The sequence below is a fragment of the Pleurodeles waltl genome, chromosome 12 (assembly GCF_031143425.1).
Source record: "Pleurodeles waltl isolate 20211129_DDA chromosome 12, aPleWal1.hap1.20221129, whole genome shotgun sequence".
Lineage (NCBI taxonomy): Eukaryota > Metazoa > Chordata > Amphibia > Caudata > Salamandridae > Pleurodeles > Pleurodeles waltl.
The window spans coordinates 369071302-369095138 of record NC_090451.1 but is presented as its reverse complement, the minus strand read 5'-3'; the positions used below and the strand labels follow the sequence as shown (position 1 = coordinate 369095138).

Here is a 23837-nt window from a genome sequence, read left to right as displayed (position 1 = left end):
GATGGTGCAGCACTTCTATCAAGAGATTAGTATTGACTGCCATCAAAGGTAACTGAAGGGCTAGGACCTCAGCCGCCACCCTCACCACAACTGCATAGGAGGCTATCTCCTCCATAGCCACGGTAGGGGGAGAAACCATACCAGTATCTGAAGATCTGCCCAGTCCACTGGATTTACCTAAATTCTCATACCAGTCTATGTCCTCCTCATAAGGTTGATATTCTAAAGAGTTCAGTGACCCCTCCCAGACTTCCTTCTGCCGTCATGTGACGCCAATCTGGCTCCGTATCAGAGTTGGGGATGACAATGTGAATGGCACCGTCAGTTGATGCCAGGACAATCAGCATCAGACCACTGCCAGGGAAGGTCGAGGTGGTACGACTGGCATCCGTCTGGATTCAGTATTGGATCCCTGCGAGCCCATCAGTGCTGAAACCTCTAGAACGGAACCCGATGGGGCCCTCACCAACCCCACGGGCCCCAAAGGCACACCCTAACAGGGTCAGACAACCCAAAAATGAGGTGCATGGCCTCATAAAATTATTTCAATTGGGCAGGGATCACTCCTGCTACTAGAAACTCTGGGATGTGTGGAGTCAGCCCAGGCTCCGAAGAACGAGGCTTAGAATAATGATGCTTCCTTGTCGCGTCTATTCACACAACCCTCTCTTACCCTTGTAAGTCTCTCTATCTTTATATCTAATAATAATTTACAAAAACATTGCAAAAATGCATTAGCAAAGGAAGGAGGCTTGCAGCAAACACCAGATCGATTTTTTTTTTCTTCTTTTTTAGGCCCGTGGTTAGTCAGGACCTTTTGATTTTACTAAAACTGTGTACAGCAGAACTACAGGGGATTTTTCAGCCAGAATTCATCCATTAGACTCTTGTTGTGTCAGTCACCTTTTTCTTCCACTCACTCTTGCATGTAACAAGATGCAGTTGGTCAGCCCTCCTCACTCTGACTGGCTTCACTGAATGCCGCCTTTTCCTTCGGTGCCAAGGACTACTACGATAATGTGTGCTTTCTGCAAAACAATTTTTTGGCTTTATCCAATAATTTATTTTTTTTAGATTGAGTGGTACTCAGCAACTTTCCCAGCAATAAGGTTTTGCAAAAAGCTTGACAGAACAAAATCAGAATTGTTAAAGCCAAAAGGCTGTCGGCAACCTCAAGACCTATGGCTTTGTCAATGCTTTTCATTAGAGGCCACGGCAGACTGCAATTTTAGTAATTTTAGGTGTAGCTTCTTTCAGTGTCAGGATACACACTGAACAATACAGTTATGTCGCTAAGTCTGCCAATATTATTCTGATGTAGTTCATGTGTCCCCAGGGCGTAATTAATCAATTTATAGAAACCAGAGCTCAAAAACTATGTTGCGCTGCATTAACATAAGGCACCAGATGGGAGACATTAGTTTCCACTGTCACGTTATTAGAGCCCTGACCCACATTCGCAGTCCATTTTTAAATATACATAGTGCTATTAGCTGCCAAATCTCACCATGTCGTTCGTCATCCTAATGCCAACCGTGTCTGCAGAATTCTTCCCGGCAGTAGGAGGCTGCGGTGTTGAAGGCAGATGGATGCTCAGGGAGATAGAGAGAACACGGAAGGGAGATGAAAAGTCGGAGAAGGAGATTTACCATGCCACTCCATGTTATCTGAATAGTTTTCCAGTTCCGGCTTATCAATCGTTGCATTCTGGGAGTTGTTGTATTAGAACACTTGAATTAACTGGGCTGACACGTTTTTGCAGTAAGAATATTAGCCTACTGAACAACATTACCAGCTGCAAGTTTTAGCTTAGTGTATTGGATGATAAGAGAGGTGAGTTAGTTAAAACTTGTTGGAGAGATTTAGATGTAATATAGTCGTCGTTACTTAAGTTTGTTAAGCACATACGTCAAAGGAGACCGGTTGGCAGCTTCGGTGATGCTAATTACCATATTTGAAACTTCAAAAAAATCCTACCTCTTTTTTCACAAGAAGTTTGCAAGCATTGTAGGGCAAGGCAGGTGAAAAAAGTCAGAGTAAATTAAGCGCAACACCTTTGGAATCTTATGATTGCCGAAGCACTGTCCTTTACCATTGCCTGAGATACTTACTTATGATACCTTCCACTGCGTCATGCTGTACGAACTTCACATTGGAAATTTTGATATTTGCACCTGTGCAATCCACAAAATTATCCCCTTTGCCCAGTTTCTCAATCACAATGTCATCCGGCAGACCATAGCCTATGGAAAATAAAATAAAGGCATATCATAATGTTGTTTCTTTTCATCAGTTTGGACTACACAAAACACTTTTTTTCTTTTTGCAGTCTTCCTACAGACAGCTTCAACTGTAAACAATATTCTAAAGATTCAACCTATATTCATGATTAGACTGCTTTCTTGTCAATCTAAGTTTCCTTCTTTTCTTTGGTGGCTTTCTCCCTATTCTGCATTTTGTCTCTGCTATGGAGCTGAGCTCTTATCACCACTCAAAAGGGGAGACGAATTAGGTGAACCATTATACGGCCTCTAAGGTCAACTATCTTACAAGAAATGGAATGACGGTCCGATGAAGATAGCTTGTCTAAAGTGGCAAAAAGGACACCGTTTTTAAGTTACAAAGAGTAATCCTTTTCCAGGACGCATCAACCATCACCCACCACGTTGACCGGCTTCATCATTGGGTACCCTCTATGTTGGGGAGGGGGTGCAATACCCATCAGGCTCCCTATGAAACACTAAAGAGCTCTTTTTAATCATTCATTGGTGTCTCACGTATACTCAATGGACAAGAACCCCTTAAACATTTTTTTAAGAAGTATGTGAAACGATTTGACTGGCAAATGAGTTAAATTGTCTTTGTATTACCAATATTCTATTTTTATAAGGTGATCGTGGAACCCGTGACAACATTAAACAAGCATTTGCAATGTGTCTCGCATTTGCTCGAGTTAGAGCTATTACCGTTGTAAACTCCTAACCGTGCTTTTGTTTCCACATAAACGGATAACGAAAAGTCAAACAGTTTCACATATACGAGCCGATGGTCGCCATGAGCGTGAAAGACACACAGAAAAGGAAAAATAAGTAGACTTGCAGTGAAACGTACCGTCATAAGTGCAATTATCTTTGTAACCGACAAAAGAATAAATATTCATGTAACCAGCAAAGGTAGAATTATCCATGTAACAGGGTCGATGTCATGCAAACTGCTCGACTACCTCCCAGCGCGATCGCGCTGCGTAGGAAATAAAATTAAAAAGTAGTGCGTAGCCATGCTGAAAACACAGAGTTTTGTATGTTTTCAGTAGTTTACCGGTGCTCTTGAGGAGGGCTAAACACCGGAAAAGGCATGACATATGCATGCCTGTCACTAATGAAATCAAGTGAATTTTAAAGGCAACGCCACGAACAACCAAACTGATGGGCGTGGTTAAAATCCCACAGAGGTTACAACAGGGGCCAGAGCGCTTGCGCGCGCTCAACCCTTAAAAAGACAGAAGGGACTCGCAAGACAATTATCCAACAAGTCTCTGGAAAACAGTATATACGTTTCATGCCACAAAAGCCCTGTAGAGTCTGCAGCATTCATCAGAGCTAGGGAAGAGCCCTAATCTAAAACCTGATGGGCCCAAAATTATGAGTTACAGCACTGCATGCAACAACACAATGTATGTTGCATCTTGCAATAAGGCAGCTATCTTGAAAGAATAGAAAGTGAGGTTTACATTGCTTTCTATGCTTTTACCATAGCAGTTAGGGCACTGGCAAAGCTGATTGCGGTGATCGCTGAACACTGGAAAGTAAGACCAATTGGCTTTGCCAATGCTTATTCAATAAGTGTCTGCAATGCTTTTTGGTTGTGCCTTCTCCCTCAGTTCCAGCCCGCCCTATGTGTCTGCTAGGAGGGTTACTAGTTTAACTGCCCTGTCTCAACTGTGTCCTGAAACAACTGGTCGAAGCATAAGAAAAAAGTAACAGATCTGTCTCTAGTAGGGTGCAAGTGGGGCAGAAAAAGGCCTTTTGGAGGGCGGAACTTGTTCAATACCAATAACAGTTTGGATGTATCCAAGCCTGAAGAAAGTACGCATGTAAAAAATTAGCTTCAACGATTTGAACTGACGATCTATGCCTCTTCAAGTTGGTAATGGTGCACTACACAACTGCAAAGCCAATCAATCATGCAGCAGTCTTTAGTACATACTCAGTTTTATTTATTTAATAAACCAATAGACCAGTGTAAAACATCACTAGGTTAATTAATTTATGTCAGGCCTTCCTCCGACGGCGTGCATGAAAGGAAGGCCGCACAATATTCAGTAGTGCAAGGCTGCCAAGTTAGAGACTTCTTTCACAAATATGCCTCCGTGAGTAGACTGTACACCAATGAAACCGCATTAAAACTGTAAGCCAACCTCCGAGAGACAGAAAAATACAAATGAGAAATTACAATCTTACAAATGGAAGGACAACGATTAGCCCAAAGACCTAAATAACTGCTTATTTAACAAGTCATATATCAACATTATTCATAACTGGTACCCTTGTTGGTTCAAAAACATGTTTTGGAATTTAGGCAAATATTTGTGTGAATCTGGGTATATCCTGTGTTCTCTGTTTCGACTGCAATGTAAGATCATGTGCAATGAGTATACCAACTTATCATTGAGCTCATCATTGCTTCTTTAGTCATAACTAACCTGATGTCGAACTGGTCAATGTACAGCCCCTCAAGTTTCAGATGCTCCAGGCACAAGAAAAAGACGCTGTAAATGTAACTGATCCTTGGAAGTAGTTTTGTGGGAACCTTGAAACATATGCTGCATTTTCATACCTGTTGGCATCATCAAGGAGAGCTTCTCTTTCTTGCAGAGGCCTGCTGTAAGATTATCAATACTTTCCCCAGCCAAAGATTTTTCCCGGACTCATCTGAACGTGGCCAAAACACTGCTCTGCTAAAAAGCTCAATCTTTACCACGAACTCCAGTAAAATGACCACCCTATCTCTGACATTCTCAGGTTACGCAAGATTTTGCAAATGTGAATTTCTCTTCAACTCACTAATCCCTATCAATTTAGGTAACCTGCTATTGGTTCGTCAATCTGGTTTCAGAGCTGGCCACAGCATAAAAATTGCCTCACTAAATATTCTCCATGACATTCACCATATGTATTACAAGGATGTAACACATACCTACCTAGTTGTCCTACTTGACCTCAGTGTCCTTCAAAACAATTGATCATAATCAGTGCTCTCCCTGCATAATCAATGTTTCAAAATTAAAGGATCTGTCCTAAAATGGTTTGAATGTGTTCTCTGAAACTGCTCGCAAGCAGTAAATATTAAGTAACCCTCTTTAAACTTTCTCCTTTGATATGTGGTGTCCTGCAAGGCTCCATCTTGGCACTCACACTCTTCAGCTAATAACGTGGGCTCCCTCTCAGAAGTTTGCCGGGGTGTGTCATCATTTACTATGTGGATGACACTCAAATCTACATCAAAATTTCAATTCTGGTCATCTTTGCTCTTTGTTGGGTCTTTCTCAATATTCAAAACTGGATGTCAGAAAACTATATATACACAAATCCACCCCTCCTTTACTTCACTCTGACTCATTCCCCTTGCTCTTCTGCCATCTCACTTACACTAAGCCGTACTCACCCTCCTCTTCCCACTCTCCATCTCTATTCTCTATCCTTCCATGTTCTCCTCTACTCTCATTCCTTTGCAAGCCTTCCTTGCCTCCCTCTTAACCTGCCTCGCCTTCTCCCTCACTCACACTGTTCTTTCCAGCTCTCTCCTCCTTTCTTTCCCTTCTCACACCCCCCCTTTCCAGCTCTCGCCTCTCCCACACACTAGTTCTAATTCACTTCTCTTGAATTCCCTTTACTACCCCGTGTATTCCTTCAATACCCTGTGTATTCTCATATTGAATCCTCACTTCCAATTCGTATTTCACCTCACTCCTCCCTCAACACTCCTACCTATTCGTTCTCTTTGCTCTACTCATTCTTCTGTTTTCTCTAGTTCTTGTAAATTCTTCTGTTTTCTCTACTTCTCGTACATTCTTCTCTTCTCTAGTTCTCGTACATTCCTCTTTTCTCTAGTTCTCGTACTATCGTACACTCTTTTCTCTAGGTCTTGTACTCTTCTACAAGACCTTCATGTCTCTGCACTGCGTGCTAATGAAGCTTCGAAAACCCTTTCATTATACAAGAGCCTAGAAGGACTGGATTGGTAGATGAAAGGTAGAAAAATACACTTGACTTTACACCCTTGCATATCTAGTTTGCATTCTGTGTAGAACTAACATCCGGTTGTGAAAAATAATACTTAGGATGTAGTGGCTTATTTCACAAAAGCAGAAAGCTTAATGTTATGTTTTTGGTGCCAGGGTATGTGGGGAAAAGGGCGCCCAGCTAAGAAAACGAAAGAAATAGGACACAGAACAGCAGGAAATTGAACTATCAGCCTCATTTCCATCAAGAGACTTTGACAAAATATAAAGGATGCAGCTTAAGCAGTTTGTGAACAGCTGCAGGAGCCCCGAGATGAAATATGGCCAGGTGCATTAATTATACTGCAAGCTTTATCGCAAGCCCGAGGGTATTTGGTAAACAGTTAACAGGGACCTGCCTACGCAGCTGTAATGTGTGGGAGAAATAAACGCAAAGAGCAAAACGGAAAACTCGGACAAAATGCTGCATATACCTCAGGCAATGTGAGAAAAAAAACAAGAATTGACTGAACTATGTGCCTGGCAAAATGCGCATATGACTGTCTACATACTATTAACATATACATTATATTAGCAGGGCATTTTAATTACTCTGTAAACGCTGGCAACATCGATTCTACTGTTGCTGACCTTACAGCTGCAACAAGAACTTGACCACAGAGTCTTCTGACGTGGTAGATTAAATCACAAGCTCTCAATTCATTGCCTGAAAATTTCCAAAATCCAGTGAGCCACAGTGCGCTCTGCACCCTTGCCAGGTGCTAAGAGACTCTACAGAAACAGACTTGCATGCCTACTGAAGTGCTTTGATTGGACCTCGGTTTCACGGTGCAAGGGTGAATGCATCGTCTAACATAATGAATAAAGTACAATTACAAATATGATTCTTCAATTCCCTGCAAGCTGCTCGCCTCAGACGTGCATTTTCCGGGGGTCTAGCTTCAACGACAGTTTATTGCGGAGGCTGGCCCTCTCAAGGGCACAAACCATAGTCCTTCCGGGGTAGAGGGGCTCCTGCTGCCGCACTGTGGTCGAGTAGCCATGGAAAAGTGATGGAGCACAATCCTGTCCACTAACCTCACCGGACTAATAACCTATCAGTTGAGTTCATATCAATAAGGTCGGCCCCTTGTTGATTTAAGACTACTACACTGTACATGATGACATTCCTCCTTATTAGCATCACTAATTACACTTTATGGTACGCAAGAATACAACTCACTAGTAAACAAATGCTAGCTAGTGAAACTCTACAGAGCTCATGTTCACAAGGTGCAGATCTAAGTTAGGGGTATCATGCTGGGGTCACTTGGAGCACCCCAATGCACGGATTGAACAATCGTAGGAGGCCTCCCTTTAAAATGTGTAGAGCAGAAGTATTCAATCTTTATTATGCCGGGACCCCCTCTCTAAAAAATTTAGGTGTATGGACCCCCCACTCCTGAATTTTTTTCTGGAACATGGTACTCCTCATCATTGACCACTATAAGCATTCATAATTCCCACATCAAATTATTTTTACGGTGAGGAAATAATATTGAACAGCGTTTAGCAAATCAAAGGTCAGGGAGTGTGGGGACGTGGTCAAAGGTGTAGCTAAAAACAAAGGTAATAATTTATGAGGAATTGGCGTAGAGACAGTGGTGCAAATCTTCTTGCTCCACTGCCCCACGTCAATATAAAAAGGCAGGAATGGACCGTATTTATGAAATACAGTGCATTCATGTCCTTTCACCCTATGCTGGTGCACAAATTTCTGCCTGGTGCCAACGTAGGCAGGATTGTTTTTGTGCAGGAAGGGGCACTTCCCTGCACAAAAACAAACCTGAGAAGCATTTTCCTATTTCTGTATGTGTTGCACAATGCCACACACAGGGAACGAGGAAAAAACTAGGAGAAATGAAAACATTTCTCCTCATTAGGCCTTTTCTGGGGCAGGGTAAGGTTTTGGCACTGCTCCAGTTTACATGATTTTGTAAATCTGGTGCAGCATCAAAATCCATGGGTGTTGCGTGGGAATACCCACCACAACACCCATGAAACGCCTCCTTGATGCAGAGTAAGGCAATGCAGCAGCTTGCGCTGCTTATTCCTTACTCCATATGTATGAGGCCATGCTAAGCCAAGCCGGCGCAAGCCCCACATATCTAAGCCCCAAAATATTCAGAACTTTTTTTTTTTTTTAGGTCTTTTACCGTCTGGTAGCTACATATAAAATAACAGTCAGCTTAAATGAAAAATAAATAAAAGAAAGTTGTTACTCATTGGGAAATGCACAGATTATGAAACCTCTATTAGTTAATGCACCATAGAGGTCTGTATGTAAGATATTATTTTATACTTGCATTACATACAGTATAAGATAGGCCACTACAAAAAGGTTTAAGATAAAACAATGCTTTCAAAAAGTAGATTTAAGTAACACCAGAGCACATGCAATACCAATTTTTCTTAAATAGCTGTTCCTTAAACACAACCAGGTGATGTAAGCGCAATGTAAATAGTATTACAATTAAAAGCACACACTTCACAGCGCAGTTAACTCTGCACTACTATTCAAAAACAAATGTTTGTCATCACAAAGCTTTGAGAGATTAGGTCAATTAAAGCCAGAACCGGCTTCCAGGCATCCTTTACAGTTGCAGATCAACTCGTATTGCACATTTGCATTTCATTCAGGAAGTAGGCACCTGGCACAAAGGTATCTTCAGCTGTCTGTGCGGCTTCGTTTCACAGCACTAGAGACTCTGAGGGAAAGTCCACTTTTGGGTGAAGTGCGGGGAAAATACGCAACCACCCCCCCAGCCCTGCCCGGGACTCAACATCCTTGGGGGTCGCGCCCCACAGATTGAAGATCTTTGGTGTAGAGACATATTGGAGGGAGGGTTAAGATGTACTACCCGCCCTCTTCTTGGGCAAAAAAGGTCTTGGATGGCAAAAAGCCGACAATCATGATCTTCTCAAATACCTCTGCATCCTTTAAGAGCAGGTAGAGATGGGTACAGGTGTTCCCCATTTCCAGTTTACATCTCCTCAGTTTCCCTGCAACTCCAGTGTCTGCAGTGATCATGTCCAACACCACTAATGGTGCATGCAAATAGATAGCTACTGCATTCTTGCTGGAAAGAGCATTCTTGTAATCCAACATGCCAAACAACTGATTTGCATAAAACACATCACTGCACTAGACTTACTCTCTTAGGCACTACATGTATGCTCCTTAATGAGTTTGAAGCACCATTTTGCAAGAAGAGGACCGAGATTTATAAATGAGCAGGTGAACAGGCTTGTCACCTTCATGTCACTTATGGGGCTTTTACTTCATTTATATGTCTTTGTTTATTGCTGCTAGATCCAAGAAGGTGACGAAGAACCGGAGAACAATGGTACATTTGGAATAAATGAAACTGTGCTGCATTTCGTTTTTGCTGGCTTTAGGAGTTTGGGCACTTTACTGTTGCTGACCAGTGCTATAGTACAAAAACTCTGTGTCTAAATTGTATTGGTAATTGGTTTATCCATGATTGGCATATATGATTTACTAATAAGTCTCTGGTACAGTGCAAAGTGTGTGGCCAGGGACTGTAAATCAAATGCTACTAGTGGGCCTGCAGCACTGATTATGCCACTGTGAGAAAGGCCCTCTTTTGACATGGTTAGCCCCCACGTTTCGCCTGGTATCTGAAGTGGTTTCAAAGTTGTTTGTACCCAGAGCCCCTGCTAACCAGGTCCCCTGCCAGATCTCTTTCCCAAAACTGTTGAGATGCATTGGCACAACTGGAAACACCTTTAGGTGCCAATATAAGTCCCCAGGAAATGGTACTAAGGTACCCAGGGCATGAAGTACTAGGGGTAGGTCCTCGGGGATAGAAGCACAGATTGTGCCACCCTCATGGACCATGCATCCAAGTGCACCCAGCATTGCCACTGCAGGATGAGACTCCTGAGGCAATCCTAAAATGCAAAACTCACATGGCACACAGCCTGTGTGCCCTGTCCACTACACACTGCATACAATATAGGTACGTCACCCCTCTGGCAGACTTTCCAGGCCTAAGGCAGGGTGCACTGTCCTGCATGTGTGGGCATAGATGCATGGGCAATATGCCCCTAATGTGTCCCTGCCAAACCTTTGACCAAATAAGTGAACAGAGCAGCCATTTCACATACATGCGCTGGCCACTGGTCAATACGAGTTTCACAGCTACACAATGGCCACTCTGCATCCTGGGTTGTTTGGTATCAAACAACCTCGAATTATAATTCCAAACTGGTATAGCATTGAATTTATTGCAAAATGTACCCAGGGGCCACCTTAGAGGTGCCCCATGCAAAGCCAACTACCCTGGCATGGTTGCTGGCCGGTCACAACCAGCCCATCACCACCAGGCAAGGTTCTGGAAGCCTTGGATGGGAGCCTGTGCTCCTTGGGTCCAGAGAACGAAGCCCTTCCCTTGGCAGAGGTGTTACACCTCCTCCCCCAGGAATATGCACACAGCCCTGCCTATGAGTTTCCAAGGGCTTACCGCCCTTGAAGCTCTACCCACAACCCCGCTGCTAGCAGCAGATGGCCATCCCTGTTTCAAATCCCCATTTTTGGTAGGAGCAAAAGAGGGAAAATGCACAAAGGCAGAAGGAGTGGCCACCCCCAGCTTGCACCCGGCAAGAACAGTGAAGCCCAGTTCACTGACCGGCCTTGGATCAAGGAACCGGATGACACAGCCAGACCAAATTTCTCCCCATGGACCTGGAAGGCAAATCCTGCAAGTGTGCCACGTTTGGTGGCACTGCAACCTCAAGTGACTGAACCATGCAATAGCCCGGGGTACTGTTCACCCAACGTCAGACATGAAGAAGAAAAGTCCACTTCGGACTCCAAAAGGACCAGGAGCAAGCCCCAGTTGAGGGACTTTAGGACACATAAGAACCCAAGAGTGGCCCTGCTGATCTGCAATCCACCCTCAAAGTGACTTGCCTCCTGCTTCTTCCAAGGGCACCTTCGTTCACAGCTCCTGGCTCACTTATGTGCTCTACACCTGGCCTCCCTGGGCCCTGCACCAGTGAACCAGTTGTGATCTATGGGTCCCTCACCGCTTGCGACCTCTACAGTCCAAGGGGGACCCACCTAACTCACCAAGAAGACTACCTGTGCATTGCTTTTCTTAATAGTCCCCCCCACAGTGGTCCTGCACCAGCTCCAAGGACTTTTCAGCAACTTTGCCCGCCAAAACCAAGAACCGCCCAAACTCCTCCAGCTAACCCACAGGACTTCTTGGCGACCACGACCTAAAAGCAAAAGGAGAAATTGGTAAATGCATTGCCTGATTTTACATGCATTTTTAAAGTTTCTCCCACTGATTTCTATGGTGCGTAATTATACACAAAAACAACATATGTTCTAAACTTTGAAAAATCGTAACTTCAAAAGTACTTACTTTCTGATGATCTTGGTCTTAAATATTTTATACAAATTTGATTTTTTTTTGTAAATTTGTCTCGAGTTATTCCTTTGAGTGTGTCTTCAGTTATTGACACTGAGTACAAAAAATGTTTGCACTTCTCCTCGATTGGCCAAAGTGCTTGACAAAGCTACCATAAAAGTTAGAGCATTAGGTAGTCTAGTTTTTACCTCTGTAAACCAATGTGTGGTTGCCCGAACTGTCTGCACAGTGTGCTTGTTTTTGCACACTACACAGACATCCTCCTACAGCCACCCACGAGTAGCCATGTAAACATGTCTCAGACCGGTCACTGGAGTGTCTGTGGTCAGTGTTGCACTGCCAGTTCGACCAGGCAAGTGCGCCCACTTGCCAGGCCCAAACCTTCCATTTTCCTACATGTAAGTCACCCCTACGGCAGGCCATAGGCAGCCCCAATGTACTGATATGTTTTACATGTCCTTTTAGTGAAATCCCACTAAATTCGGTTTTAAGTTTGCAAGACCTATTTCTTCCATAGGTTAACATGGGGATTGCCTTGAGATATCTTTCAAGTGTAATTTCCCACTGGAAGCAGATAGAGATATGGAGTTTGGGGCTTTGAATTCACAATTAAAAAATGTATCTTTCGGTGAAGTTAGTTTTTAAATTGTAAGTTTGAAAATGTCACTTTTAGAAAGCGGGCATTTTCTTGCTCATCTATTCTGTGCCTCTGCCTGGCTGTGGAATACACATTGATGACAGCTGGGTTCTTTGTGAATTCTCTCTAGACAGTCACACAAAGGGAGCTGAGGTGTGCCCTGCATATCCTGATGGGTCTTCCTGGGCTAGAGTGGTGGGAGGAGCAGACACCTGCACCTGAATAGGGCTGTGCCTGTCCTTACACAAAGCAGTCTCAAACCACCTGGGAGTGTGTCTGGGACCACAGCAGGAAAGGCAGAAATTAGTGTAATTATTGGACCTCTGAGACCACAACTTCAGAACACTTTTGGACTGAGGATATTCTGCCAGGAGGATGAGCTAGATGTCTTAGGAGGGACTGCCACTCTGCCTGTTAGTTTGCTGTGCTGCCCTGCTGCTTGCTACTTCGGTTCTGGGAGTGAAAGGACTGGACGTTGCTTTCTAAGGTTCTCTAAGGACATGAACTGAACTTGCCTCCTGTTAAGAAGTCTCAGGGACATCAAAGATTTAATCTGCCAGCACCTGGGGTATCTTGCTGAGAGTCCTGACTCACCAAATGGAGCAAAATCCAGCTCCTGGACTCTTGGGAGTGAGTTCTGGTGTAACCAAGAAGAAACCAAGTGCACAGACTCCACAGTGACTTCGTAACTGGCCCGCTGTCTGATTCCTTGACGCGGTCTGCCCCAGGAGCCTTGGTCCTCTCTGAATGCAACGACCGCTACCGACACCACAGGCCGGTGCTGCTGCAGCACCTCCGAAGTCTCACCACACTGAGTCCTGAGTGCTATTTTCCCAACGTCCGGAACACCCAACTCCGCCGCAACACCTGTGCCCTGTGGTTTCATTGAGACACTGAAGTCAGGACCTCCCATCTTGGCCTGACGGATTGGTTTACCCCACCGGAAGGTAAGGAACCGATGCCTCCCCTACGATCTGTGTTTTATCTTTGGATGTACATACGTTGGTAATAAATATAATTTTTTGAATCTATGGTATTGTGCTGGGTCGAGCTTCAGTGTTTTTGATTGTATTTTACATTGGTTGTAGCCCATTTTTCCTTTTTCTTGTACTCAAGCTTTAACTGTATTACTCTGTTGTTCAGCAGTTGGATCAAAGGACTCCCCCACAAAGTAGAGCCACTAACAATGCTTGACCTATTTCCCAGGAAAGGAAGGGGAGAGGAGGAAATCTGCATCTCATGATTAGCTTGTCACACTGTACATAGGCTGGAAGAGGTCTAGCCCTCACCACTGGAGACTAACACAGGAGAGGCCCGCCTTTGAAGCTTTGCAGCTGTGTCAGTGAGGGGCAGAGCTGAAGCTCTTTCCAAAGACAATTTGAACTCACCATACTGGATGACCCACAATGCTGTGCAAGAGTGTTGAGACAGAGGTGGGTTGATGCTTTAATACCCTAGGATTTGCCAGGGATGTCTGGTTTCTAGAAGTTTCCATTCCCACTTAAACACCCCTCCACAAGGCAGAGCCAATTGGGAAAACATTGTGCCTGGGAGCGACAATGGTGAAAGAATGCCCTGCTGGAAGGAGAAACCCCACCTGGCCACTGGAAGGATTGACTGATGGACCATGACTCCAGCTTCTCACCTACGTCAAAGATGGGTCTCTCCAGGGCCATTGGTAAACAGCTGGCAGAGAGGACCTGTTGGGTGACCTTGGAGGGTTTCCCTGGAATATCTATGGACTGACTCTTGACTCAGCTGAACACAAATGTGCCCTGCAAGTCATCAGGAGGCTAAGGAACCTGGGAAGTGCGTTTTGCTGGTTGGCTGCAGAGGATGTGTAGAAGATTCCCCTCTCAAGCAGGAGAAAGCACCAAGAGCCCAAGTAGAAGACAGGACTGGTGCAGGGAGCTAAAAAAAAACATTTTTCCCAAGGCCTGTAGAGAATGATCCCAGAGGCTTCGTCAAGCCACCAGGAGCAAAACCAGCCCAAGAACAGCCAAATCAAACATACAGAGCCTGAGATACAGCCTGGTCCCACAAGGTGACTAGTCAGAAAGCAAAGTTTGTGATGCTTTGTTATAAGTACTACATTTTGCAGCCTAATAAATTTAAGTATTCATGAGTGGAGGGCGTGCGTGGGGCCCCCTCCTTGAGGTATTCTATGGCACTGGGGACCCGATTAGTTGGGGCCCAACTCCACAGAAACTATCTTCGGGACCCCATTGCCCCGAGACAGACAGCACCAAACTGAGCACCTCCTCACTCACTTCTCTCCCAGATTGCGTGAGGTTCCCACACCCTTGCCATGCCTGGAGGGGAAGAAGGACTGCATTTACAACTCATCTGTCTGCTCTTGAGGACGCGGGACAGACATACCAGCTGCTGGCTTTGGCACCAGCCCAGAGCAGTGTCAGCTCAACACGGAGATGACCAGGCAGCGCAGGAGTGAGCTTCTTGCCCCGCCCAGATGCAACATGTTGAATACCCCATTTTAGGCAGCGGCACCCACACTACTTTAAAAAAAGAAAATGGCTTGGTGCAAGGCTACATAACTAAACTAAAGAAGTTAGTCAGTAGGAAAGCCACTAACTGCATATTCAAGCCTAGGGCCAATCGAGCACCCCATAGGCCTACTTGTGGGCTCTAAAATTTACATATTTGCCAATGTCTGAAAAGCGTGTTAAGGGCGATGCAGGAGTGCAGCAGCCCTTTAGAATTTTTTTTTTTTTTTTTTTAAAGTCACCCTGAGTCCTCATAATTTTGACCCCAGAAGATATCTTCACCCATTTTATGCAATCATGGAGCTAGAGCTTTAGTTCAATCTCTGGAGTGTGGCAAACCCTGCTGGTTGGTCCTAAGGCTGCATAAAAAGTATGACAAAAGTAAGAAAGCCACTTAGACACATATTTTACATCTTAATGCTTTTTTTTTTTTAACCAATATTAATGGCATACAATACAATATTTAACAGTATAATGAATGCCACAGGATAGTGGTACTACATCCACTGACTTCAATGGTGGATTACAACATTATACTTTTTGATAACATCATTCCCTTATATTACAACATTGTACCCAATATACAAAGGGGGTATTGTGAGGAAAGATTCAGGGCTTGCTACGGGTGTAATTTGTTATGAGGTTATCAGCAAAGGTACTTCTATTTACCTGACAGCACATATTTGGGGGGGGGGGGGCGGCAATGCAGGGGGGGCAGGCAGAGAGAGAGCGAGAAAGAGAGAGTACGAGAGTGGAGTGTGTGTGTGTGTGTGTGTGTATGTGATAAGTCATTTTTTTTTTTTTTTTAAGAGACCTACTAGACAATTTATTGTGTGTTATTGTTGGGGGCCAGAAAGCTGGGATTACTAACCCTTACTACCTCACTAGAGTAGGCTTTAGACTACTCTACTTCGTTACCCTCTTCACAAACATCGCTATCACTCATGTTCACATACACACAAATTTCGCAACCAAATGAAACCCTGATAACCCTAATTGACCACCACTCCTCCCTCCTTTGTGCCCTCATGTTTGCAAAATGCCAACCTATCTAAAAGACACGCTTATAGCAGATTTGCAGAACACATCCACAACCTCATATTAACCCAGAAACTTGATATCTCCTTCCTACTCTGTCTCATCTCTTCATACACAAACCCACTGCCCAACCTCCAATTATACTTTTGAGTATCATGCTTGGAATCAAAGCAAGATATATGAACCTTGACATTTTTCCTAATTTCTTCAGGCAGTGACAACACCAGTCTTGTTTCTCCATCCAGCCAAATTAACCCCGGAAAATGAAGTTCTTTTTCTCAATTCAAAAAGGATTTGCGTCCATTCACCACAAAGGGACCAACCTTGTACGCTCACAACACATTCTTGATGTTCAACTCCCAATTCAGTCTGTAGTTCTGAGCTAACTGTAGGTTACCATTTAAGTCCCGGTCTAATCTCTCCACTCCACCATTTCCACTTGCATGATAATCTGATGTGGTCTTACTTCTATTTATCTTCAGGAACCTTTCCTCTACATCAGATCTGAAAATGCACTATTAGCACAATGCACTTCTGCAGCCCCTGCCTAAAAAAAAACAACAAAAAAAAACAGGGCGTGCAGATAAGACAATTTGCAACTTTGTCTTTAGCCTCAGGAATGTACTGACCAGCATAAATGTAACCCTGAAGTCTCATTGCCATTGTGGCTTCATGAGGCGATGCTCTCTATAATCTAGCAGTAGTCTGAACCTTCACTAAAGATTTATTATCCGACCACAATAGCACTGATCAGGCCTACGCAAATAACAGTGCTTTAAACCCCATGCACACACTAGGGTCTCTCTCTACAGCATAGTATTTCTCCTCTGTATAAAATATTTATATTCACTGAAAAAAACAAAGGTTACAGGGACGTTGAAATTAGGAAACAGAATAAAAAAAAAAACAAGAAAAAAAACATAGAAATTCACTTACAAAACTAAAGGCTACAAGGATGTTATAGTTAGGCTCACATTTTAAACGTACAAAACCATAGAAATTCACCAGTTATAGTTAGTTACCTTAAGTAATTATAACTCATGCCTTAAGGTAACTATAACTCGCTCCCTCACCATGGACAGTTTTTTCATCAAAAATATTACTGCAAATATTACATTGATATCATCAATGATGTTATCAAAGATGTCATGAGTGCCGTACTTTAAGGGGTAATCAACAGTGAATGGCGAGGGTGCAAGTTAATTGAGGTAACTAACTATAACCAGTGAATTTCTATGGTTTTGTACATTTAAAATATCAGCCTAACTATAATGTCCTTGTAACCTTTGTTTTTTTAAAGAATTCTATTTTTTTTTTAAATTATATTTCCTAACTATAACATCCCTGTAACCTTTGTTTTGTTGCAGTGAATTTTTATGTTTTTTTTAAATGTATAGTAATTTTAATGACTATATGTTAATCCAACTACCTCTGTGCATGAGCTTTGGCCGTGCACAGCAGCAGTTGGCTGTGGAGACCAAGCCCTTATAAGCACCCAACCTTGCACTGTGCACGGCCTTCACCCATGCACAGGGGAGGTTGCCTGCAAGACCTTGCCTGCAGCCATACCCTGCGGGCAACCTCCTGCCCCCAGCCACATGCTGTGCACGGCCCTTTGGCCATATGCAGCAGGAGTTGGCCGCAGCATCTCTGGGTGTGAGAATAGGTGTGAGGGTGTATCTGGGGGTGAAAGTGGCTGTTCGATTGCCTGGGTGTGAGAGTGCGTACGTGTGTGTGTGTGTGTGTGTGTGTGTGTGTGTGTGTGTGTGTGTGTGAGAGTGCGTGTGTGTGTGTGAGAGTGTGTGTGTGAGTGCGTGTGTGTGTGAGAGTGCGTGTGTGTGTGTGAGAGTGCGTGTGTGTGTGTGAGAGTGCGTGTGTGTGTGTGAGAGTGCGTGTGTGTGTGAGAGGGGTTGTATGATGGTGTCAGTGGGTGTGTGACAGTCTGAGTGGGTACATAACTGTCTGAGTGGGTGTGTGAGGATGTGACTGGGGCTGTGGGTGGGTGCACGAGGACCTCAGTGGGTCTGTGAGTGGGGGTGTGAGTGACTGACAGGGTGTGAAAGTTTCTGAGTGGGTGTGTGAAAAAGAGAAAAAGAGTGAGAGGGAGAGAGAGAGAGAGACTGTTTAGGCTTCTATGTATGATATGGTTATAATGAGCTATTTCCCCACAATTAAAAAAGAAAAAGATTTGTATATATATTTTTTTTTTTTAAAGTAAATTCATTTTTCATATGACTCTTAGACATTTTTACGGTTAAAAAAAGGGGGGGGGCATGTTTGGCTGGACTCGAACCCTGACTGTTGTGTGACGGTCTGTGACCTTCACAATGAGCTATTGATATTTATTTTTTTGTCCTTTTTATTTTTTTTAGCCCGTTACAGGCTATCTCAGGGCCTCCCCCATTGTTCCATTGCTTCAGCTTTAAGTAGCAGCTCCGTGGTTGTTGAAGCAAACCTTTCATCTCTGTTCCCTGCACATATATCCATGTGTGCAGGGAACAGAGATGAAAAGTCCGCTTTCAGACAGAAGGACCTGTTTGACAGGTCCCGCTGTCTGAAACAGGAATGTTTGCTGTGGCTTAGCTGCAGCTTCAAAGCTGGAGATAAGCCAGAGCAAACAGCTATGTTTCCGGGGTGGGCCCATCGGGACACAGCAGGAGCCGGCCCTGAGGGGTGACAGTCCCCAGGAGCCATCAGTGGCACCATGAGGGGACTGCGCGCCCCCCCTCCATCGCTGAAGAAGCCCTGGGGTGATGGTGGTGGTCCCTGGGGCTTGAGGGTCCAAAACTGACCCCCTATACATTATTTAGTATAAGCCCCGGGGAGTTGGTGATCCCAGGAGCTGTATGGGGGCCCGAGCAGCTCTCCCGCACCTAATTTCTAAAATGCCCCAGAGGGTGGTGGTCCCCAAGGTTGCAAGGGGGCCCAACCAGCCCCTGCGCCCAATTTGTCAAATGCTACTGGGAGAGGTGGTCCCCGGAGGGCCCGGCAGCCCCTCTCTCATATTACATTATATTACAACATATACAAGTGGTGCCAAAGATATAGGCAAGTAAAAATATGCTTTTTATATAGGAACTAGGTCCTAACTATAACTATCTAGTGGCGGACTGCCACTACATATATATATATATATATATACACATATATATATAAAAAAGCAGAATCCTACAACAGCTGACTGCAACCACCAACGGGGCCGGTGCACGATTCCGGATGCAGGTTCCGTAATAAATCAAAGGATTTCCTCCCAATTCGCAGTCAAAGGAGAACACCGGCACTCTGTACTGCTGCACACTCGTAATTTTATTGCAGACCAAAATCACGAGACCGAGGTAATAAACAAAACTACGGGCAACGCGTTTCAACCTCTACGGTCTTCTTCATAGCCCACCTTCATTCAAAAAGTGAATAATAAAACTGCCTCCCCTCCCCCTTCCTTATTCATATCCTGTTTGCTAATAGACAAAGAAAAAATACTACGGGTACTATAGTTTAACAATCCAATGTTTTAGAAAAAATCTTACTCACAAAACTCAATTTCTTTAAGGATACCCTTCAACACTAATTCATTTTCACATCACTTTTCAAAAAATATCATTATACAAGAAAGTAATTATCAATCTAACAATTATTTTTCTACCACACAATTAATTAGATAAATATATTATCATTATGGTATCTCCAATAGAGGATTTTATATTCTTATCACCTCTAAAAGACCTTTCCTTATCCAAATTTATTAATGCTACGCAAAATTTAATAACTATTCATACCCACTCAAAGTAGTTAATTTTACTAATTCATTTATTGAGAATCGGAATAGAAAAGCTGCAATGAATGGCATTATGAGCACGAAGCAAAAATGATGGCAATTGGAGCGTTTATGTAAGAAGGAGATTAATAGGAGCTGGGAGGTTATCTCCTTAAATAATTACATTGAGGTGGGCAGGATCCCTCGAGGTCTACGTATTTTGATAACCCCTACGTATGCGAATCCTCATCCAAGATTGTTGGAGGAATGGTCATGTCTAATGGCATCTACTGGTAAGGGCATGTTGGAATTGCTATCCAAGTATGCGGCAATGGAATTAAAGGAGACAAGTGAGGACATTATGAAATTAAGAGAGTCTGGAAATTGTCCCGGAGAAGGAGGAGATTAGTGCTTTTATGAAAGAAATGGAAGTGAGATTGACTAAATATGAGAATGAAATTAAAATGAGGAAAAAGCGAAAATTTCTAAGGGATAAGATGGATTACTCAATGGGAAGGGTTCTCACTTTTGGAAGGAGATTTGACTTAGCAAGACCGGAGCCACCATAGAATCTGGCAATGGGACAGTGTGCCAAAAAGAGAGAAAGGTGCAATTGTAAATGACGACCACTGAATTGAAATGCTTGGTAGGATGAGACCAAGCAAGGGATAGTGAGGTAAAATAAAGGAGTGTGCATAACAGAGGGGATGGGTAACCAAGTAACCAATCTAACTGAAGGCGGAGTAGACCATCACAATTGGAGACAAAGGTGGGAAAGAATATTCGTCCTACTAGAAGAATAGTGTAAGACCACAAAACATTGCAAGAAGATATTGAATGCCATGGTGAGCGGAGCACATGGCAACAAAAATGGAATCTATAGTAGACAACATTCAAGATGAAAATAAACATGTATAGCCTAAGGTGGGAGCTGTACCGGTAACAAGGCCAAGGAACAAGGTGCAAGACCACCGCAAAAATCACTGAGACACTTGGGAGGGAACACCCAACAAGGGAGGGCCACAGACGATATTTAAAGAAGAGGAGTGATGCACGCATGCTGCCTTAGCAGGATGCACAGGCAAATCCAGCAACAGATATAAAGTCAACACTGGTAGGAAGAGTAAGTCGAAAAACAGATGGACCTTTACCAGGAACACTAACGGGTGAGCTGTCGAGAAGAGTAACATAACTGTAATGCATATAAAAAGGGACAAAGAGAGACACAAGGCGCACCATGTGACAGACAGATGGCGAAATGAAGAGATCGGAAAAGAGACATGCTGAAAACCGAACTGCACACACATAGATGTAACAATAAGGTGTCTGTACAAAAGTTTTACATAGATAGACTCCAGGTAGACAGACGTAGATATCAATATAAAGACGTAGATTTAGAACCTATTATATGTAGACATACTGTTAGAAATGGGGTCTCTAGTTGGCAGTAGGTCTGCACCCTTACCAAGTAGGGCCCCTCACTCCAGACAGGATAAGGGAGATACCTGCTCAGATAACCCCTGCTCACCCCCTTGGTAGCTTGGCACGAGCAGTCAGGCTTATCTCAGAAGCAATGTGTAAATCATTAGCACATAACAGACATTAACAAGTGAAAACACTACAAAAGTACACCACACCAGTTTTAGAAAAATAGCCAATATTTATCTGTGTAAAACAAAACCAAAACAAGACAAATCCAACATACAGTAATAAAGATAAGAATTTTGAAAGAATTAACTTAAAAATAAAGTTCCTTGAAGTCTATAGTTTCACCTGGGGTTATTACAGGTCATGATCAACAAAACCAACAGTTCAGGCCGGCCGCGGCCTCATGGGCCAGCTACGGTGTTGGGAAGACCCGCAAACAATACATTGGAATTGCAGGGCATCGTGATCCTCGTGATGAGATCCGGAGAGTGGCGTTGCTGTGTCAGTTACAGAGGCGGTGCAGGAGTCCCTTGAAGTCAAAAGCTTTGCGGATCGAACTCCGGGCTGATGAAGTCAGGAGCGCTAGTGTGGATGCCGTCTGGGCTATGGTGCGAAGCGGGACAATGCGACATGTAGTGCCCACAGGTCATGGTACAGGCAGCGGAAGAGTTGTTGTTGCTGAAGCGCTGACGTCGGTAGGCCCAAGTCAGTGGTGAGGCGTGGGACGGGCTCTGTGCGGCGTCCATGGGTCACGGTGCAGACAGGGACATCTGGTGATGACACTCAAGTAGATGGTGCTGGCTCAGTGGACCAGGGCTGCAGTGCGGGACGGGACGGTGCTTTGTGTACCTCACGAGCTATGTCCAAAGGCCACGTTGCAGGCAGGCAGCGGCGCCAGTGTCAGCAGGAGCATTGTCGTCGGGGTGCCCAGGCTGCAGTGTGAGTAAGGCGATGCCGGAGTGCAGAGCCCACAGGTCAGGGTGCAAGCAGTGGCACGGTGGGAGCGTCAGATGGCAGTGGTAAGACCAGGGCTGTGGTGCGAAGCGGGGCAGTGCGACTCCGTGCGGCGGCAGGTCACAATACAGGCCAGCGGTGTCATTGGCGGCGTCACAGTGGTTTTTCTTCTTGAACAGCACAAAACAGTTACCAGTGCTGTAGGCAGATGAAACTGAAGTCTTTGATATCCCTGAGACTTCCAACGGGAGGTAAGCACTACTCCAAGCCCTTTGAGAGCTTTCTCAAGCAGGATATACAGAAAAGTTCACCCTTTGCTCTCTTTTAAGGCAGAAACAGCAACTGCAGTCCAACCCAGCAAAGCAACACAGCAAAGGGGCAGTACTCGTCCTCCAGCTCTTCTCCTTGGCAGAGGTTCCTCTTGAGCCATAAAGATTCTAAAAGTATGGCGTTTGGGTCCACTACTTATACTCCTTTCTGCCTCTGAAGTTGCCCAACGTCAAAGGAAAGTCTCTGCTGTTGGCAAGATCCTGCCTTGCCCAGACAAGGCCCCAGACACACTCCAGGGGATTGGAGACTGCATTGTGAGGGGAGGCACAGTCCTTCCAGGTGTAAATGACCACTCCTCCCTCCTCTCTAGCTCAGATGGCTCATCAGGATATGTAGGCTACACCGCTGCTCCCTTTGTATCACTGTCTAGAGGAGAGGTGCAAACAGCCCAACTGTAAACCTGATCCAGACAGGGAATCCAAAAGCAGGCAAGGTCGCAGAAGGGTTTAAGCAAGAAATAAATCAAAGGATTTCCTCCCAATTCGCAGTCAAAGGAGAACACCGGCACTCTGTACTGCTGCACACTCGTAATTTTATTGCAGACCAAAATCACGAGACCGAGGTAATAAACAAAACTACGGGCAACGCGTTTCAACCTCTACAGTCTTCTTCATAGCCCACCTTCATTCAAAAAGTGAATAATAAAACTGCCTCCCCTCCCCCTTCCTTATTCATATCCTGTTTGCTAATAGACAAAGAAAAAATACTACGGGTACTATAGTTTAACAATCCAATGTTTTAGAAAAAATCTTACTCACAAAACTCAATTTCTTTAAGGATACCCTTCAACACTAATTCATTTTCACATCACTTTTCAAAAAATATCATTATACAAGAAAGTAATTATCAATCTAACAATTATTTTTCTACCACACAATTAATTAGATAAATATATTATCATTATGGTATCTCCAATAGAGGATTTTATATTCTTATCACCTCTAAAAGACACCTATAGGGCTTGTAGGTGCACCATAAGAGCGACATAGTGTGCACACTGTAAATTAGAAACCAGAAAAGTAGTAACAATTAGGAATAAAAAGATTTACCATGGATCTGAAAGCAGAACATCTCCTTGCACCCAATGGGGAAGTACAGAACCAAAAACATGGGTGGACCCCCTGCCCCCCGAAAAATTGGGGGAAGACCGAACATACTAGTAGAGTCTTTACTTATACAAGGAAATATGTACAAGGATACATGGATATATATATATATATATATATATATATATACACACACACACACACACATCCATACATACATAGTAATTACTTCCGAAAGAAGCGCCTAAGAAGGTTCCTATAGGGAAAAGCCAACATAAAAAGACGGCTAAAAGCCTAAGAGTGCTCCAAAGAGGCAGGGAACTGAAAAAGAACCCTATAGACAGCAAATATCTTAGGCAAAACGTCCATAAGCAGAGACAACAGAAAACCACTTTCTAAGAGGAGTGAGACCAAAACAGGGTCACTAAAAATAATGTAATATGTCCATGAAAAGTGGAAAAAGT

The 23837-nt window shown here is 44.0% G+C and overlaps 1 protein-coding gene across 1 annotated transcript in view; it reads right to left on the bottom strand.

The window, feature by feature from the left end:
* Positions 1-23837, bottom strand: part of SHCBP1 (SHC binding and spindle associated 1) — a 207191-nt gene that overhangs the window by 55473 nt on the left and 127881 nt on the right. The window contains exon 9 of the mRNA XM_069216652.1: positions 2112-2243. Coding sequence (XP_069072753.1) covers positions 2112-2243 — 132 coding nt within the window. The remainder of the gene's footprint in view (positions 1-2111; positions 2244-23837) is intronic.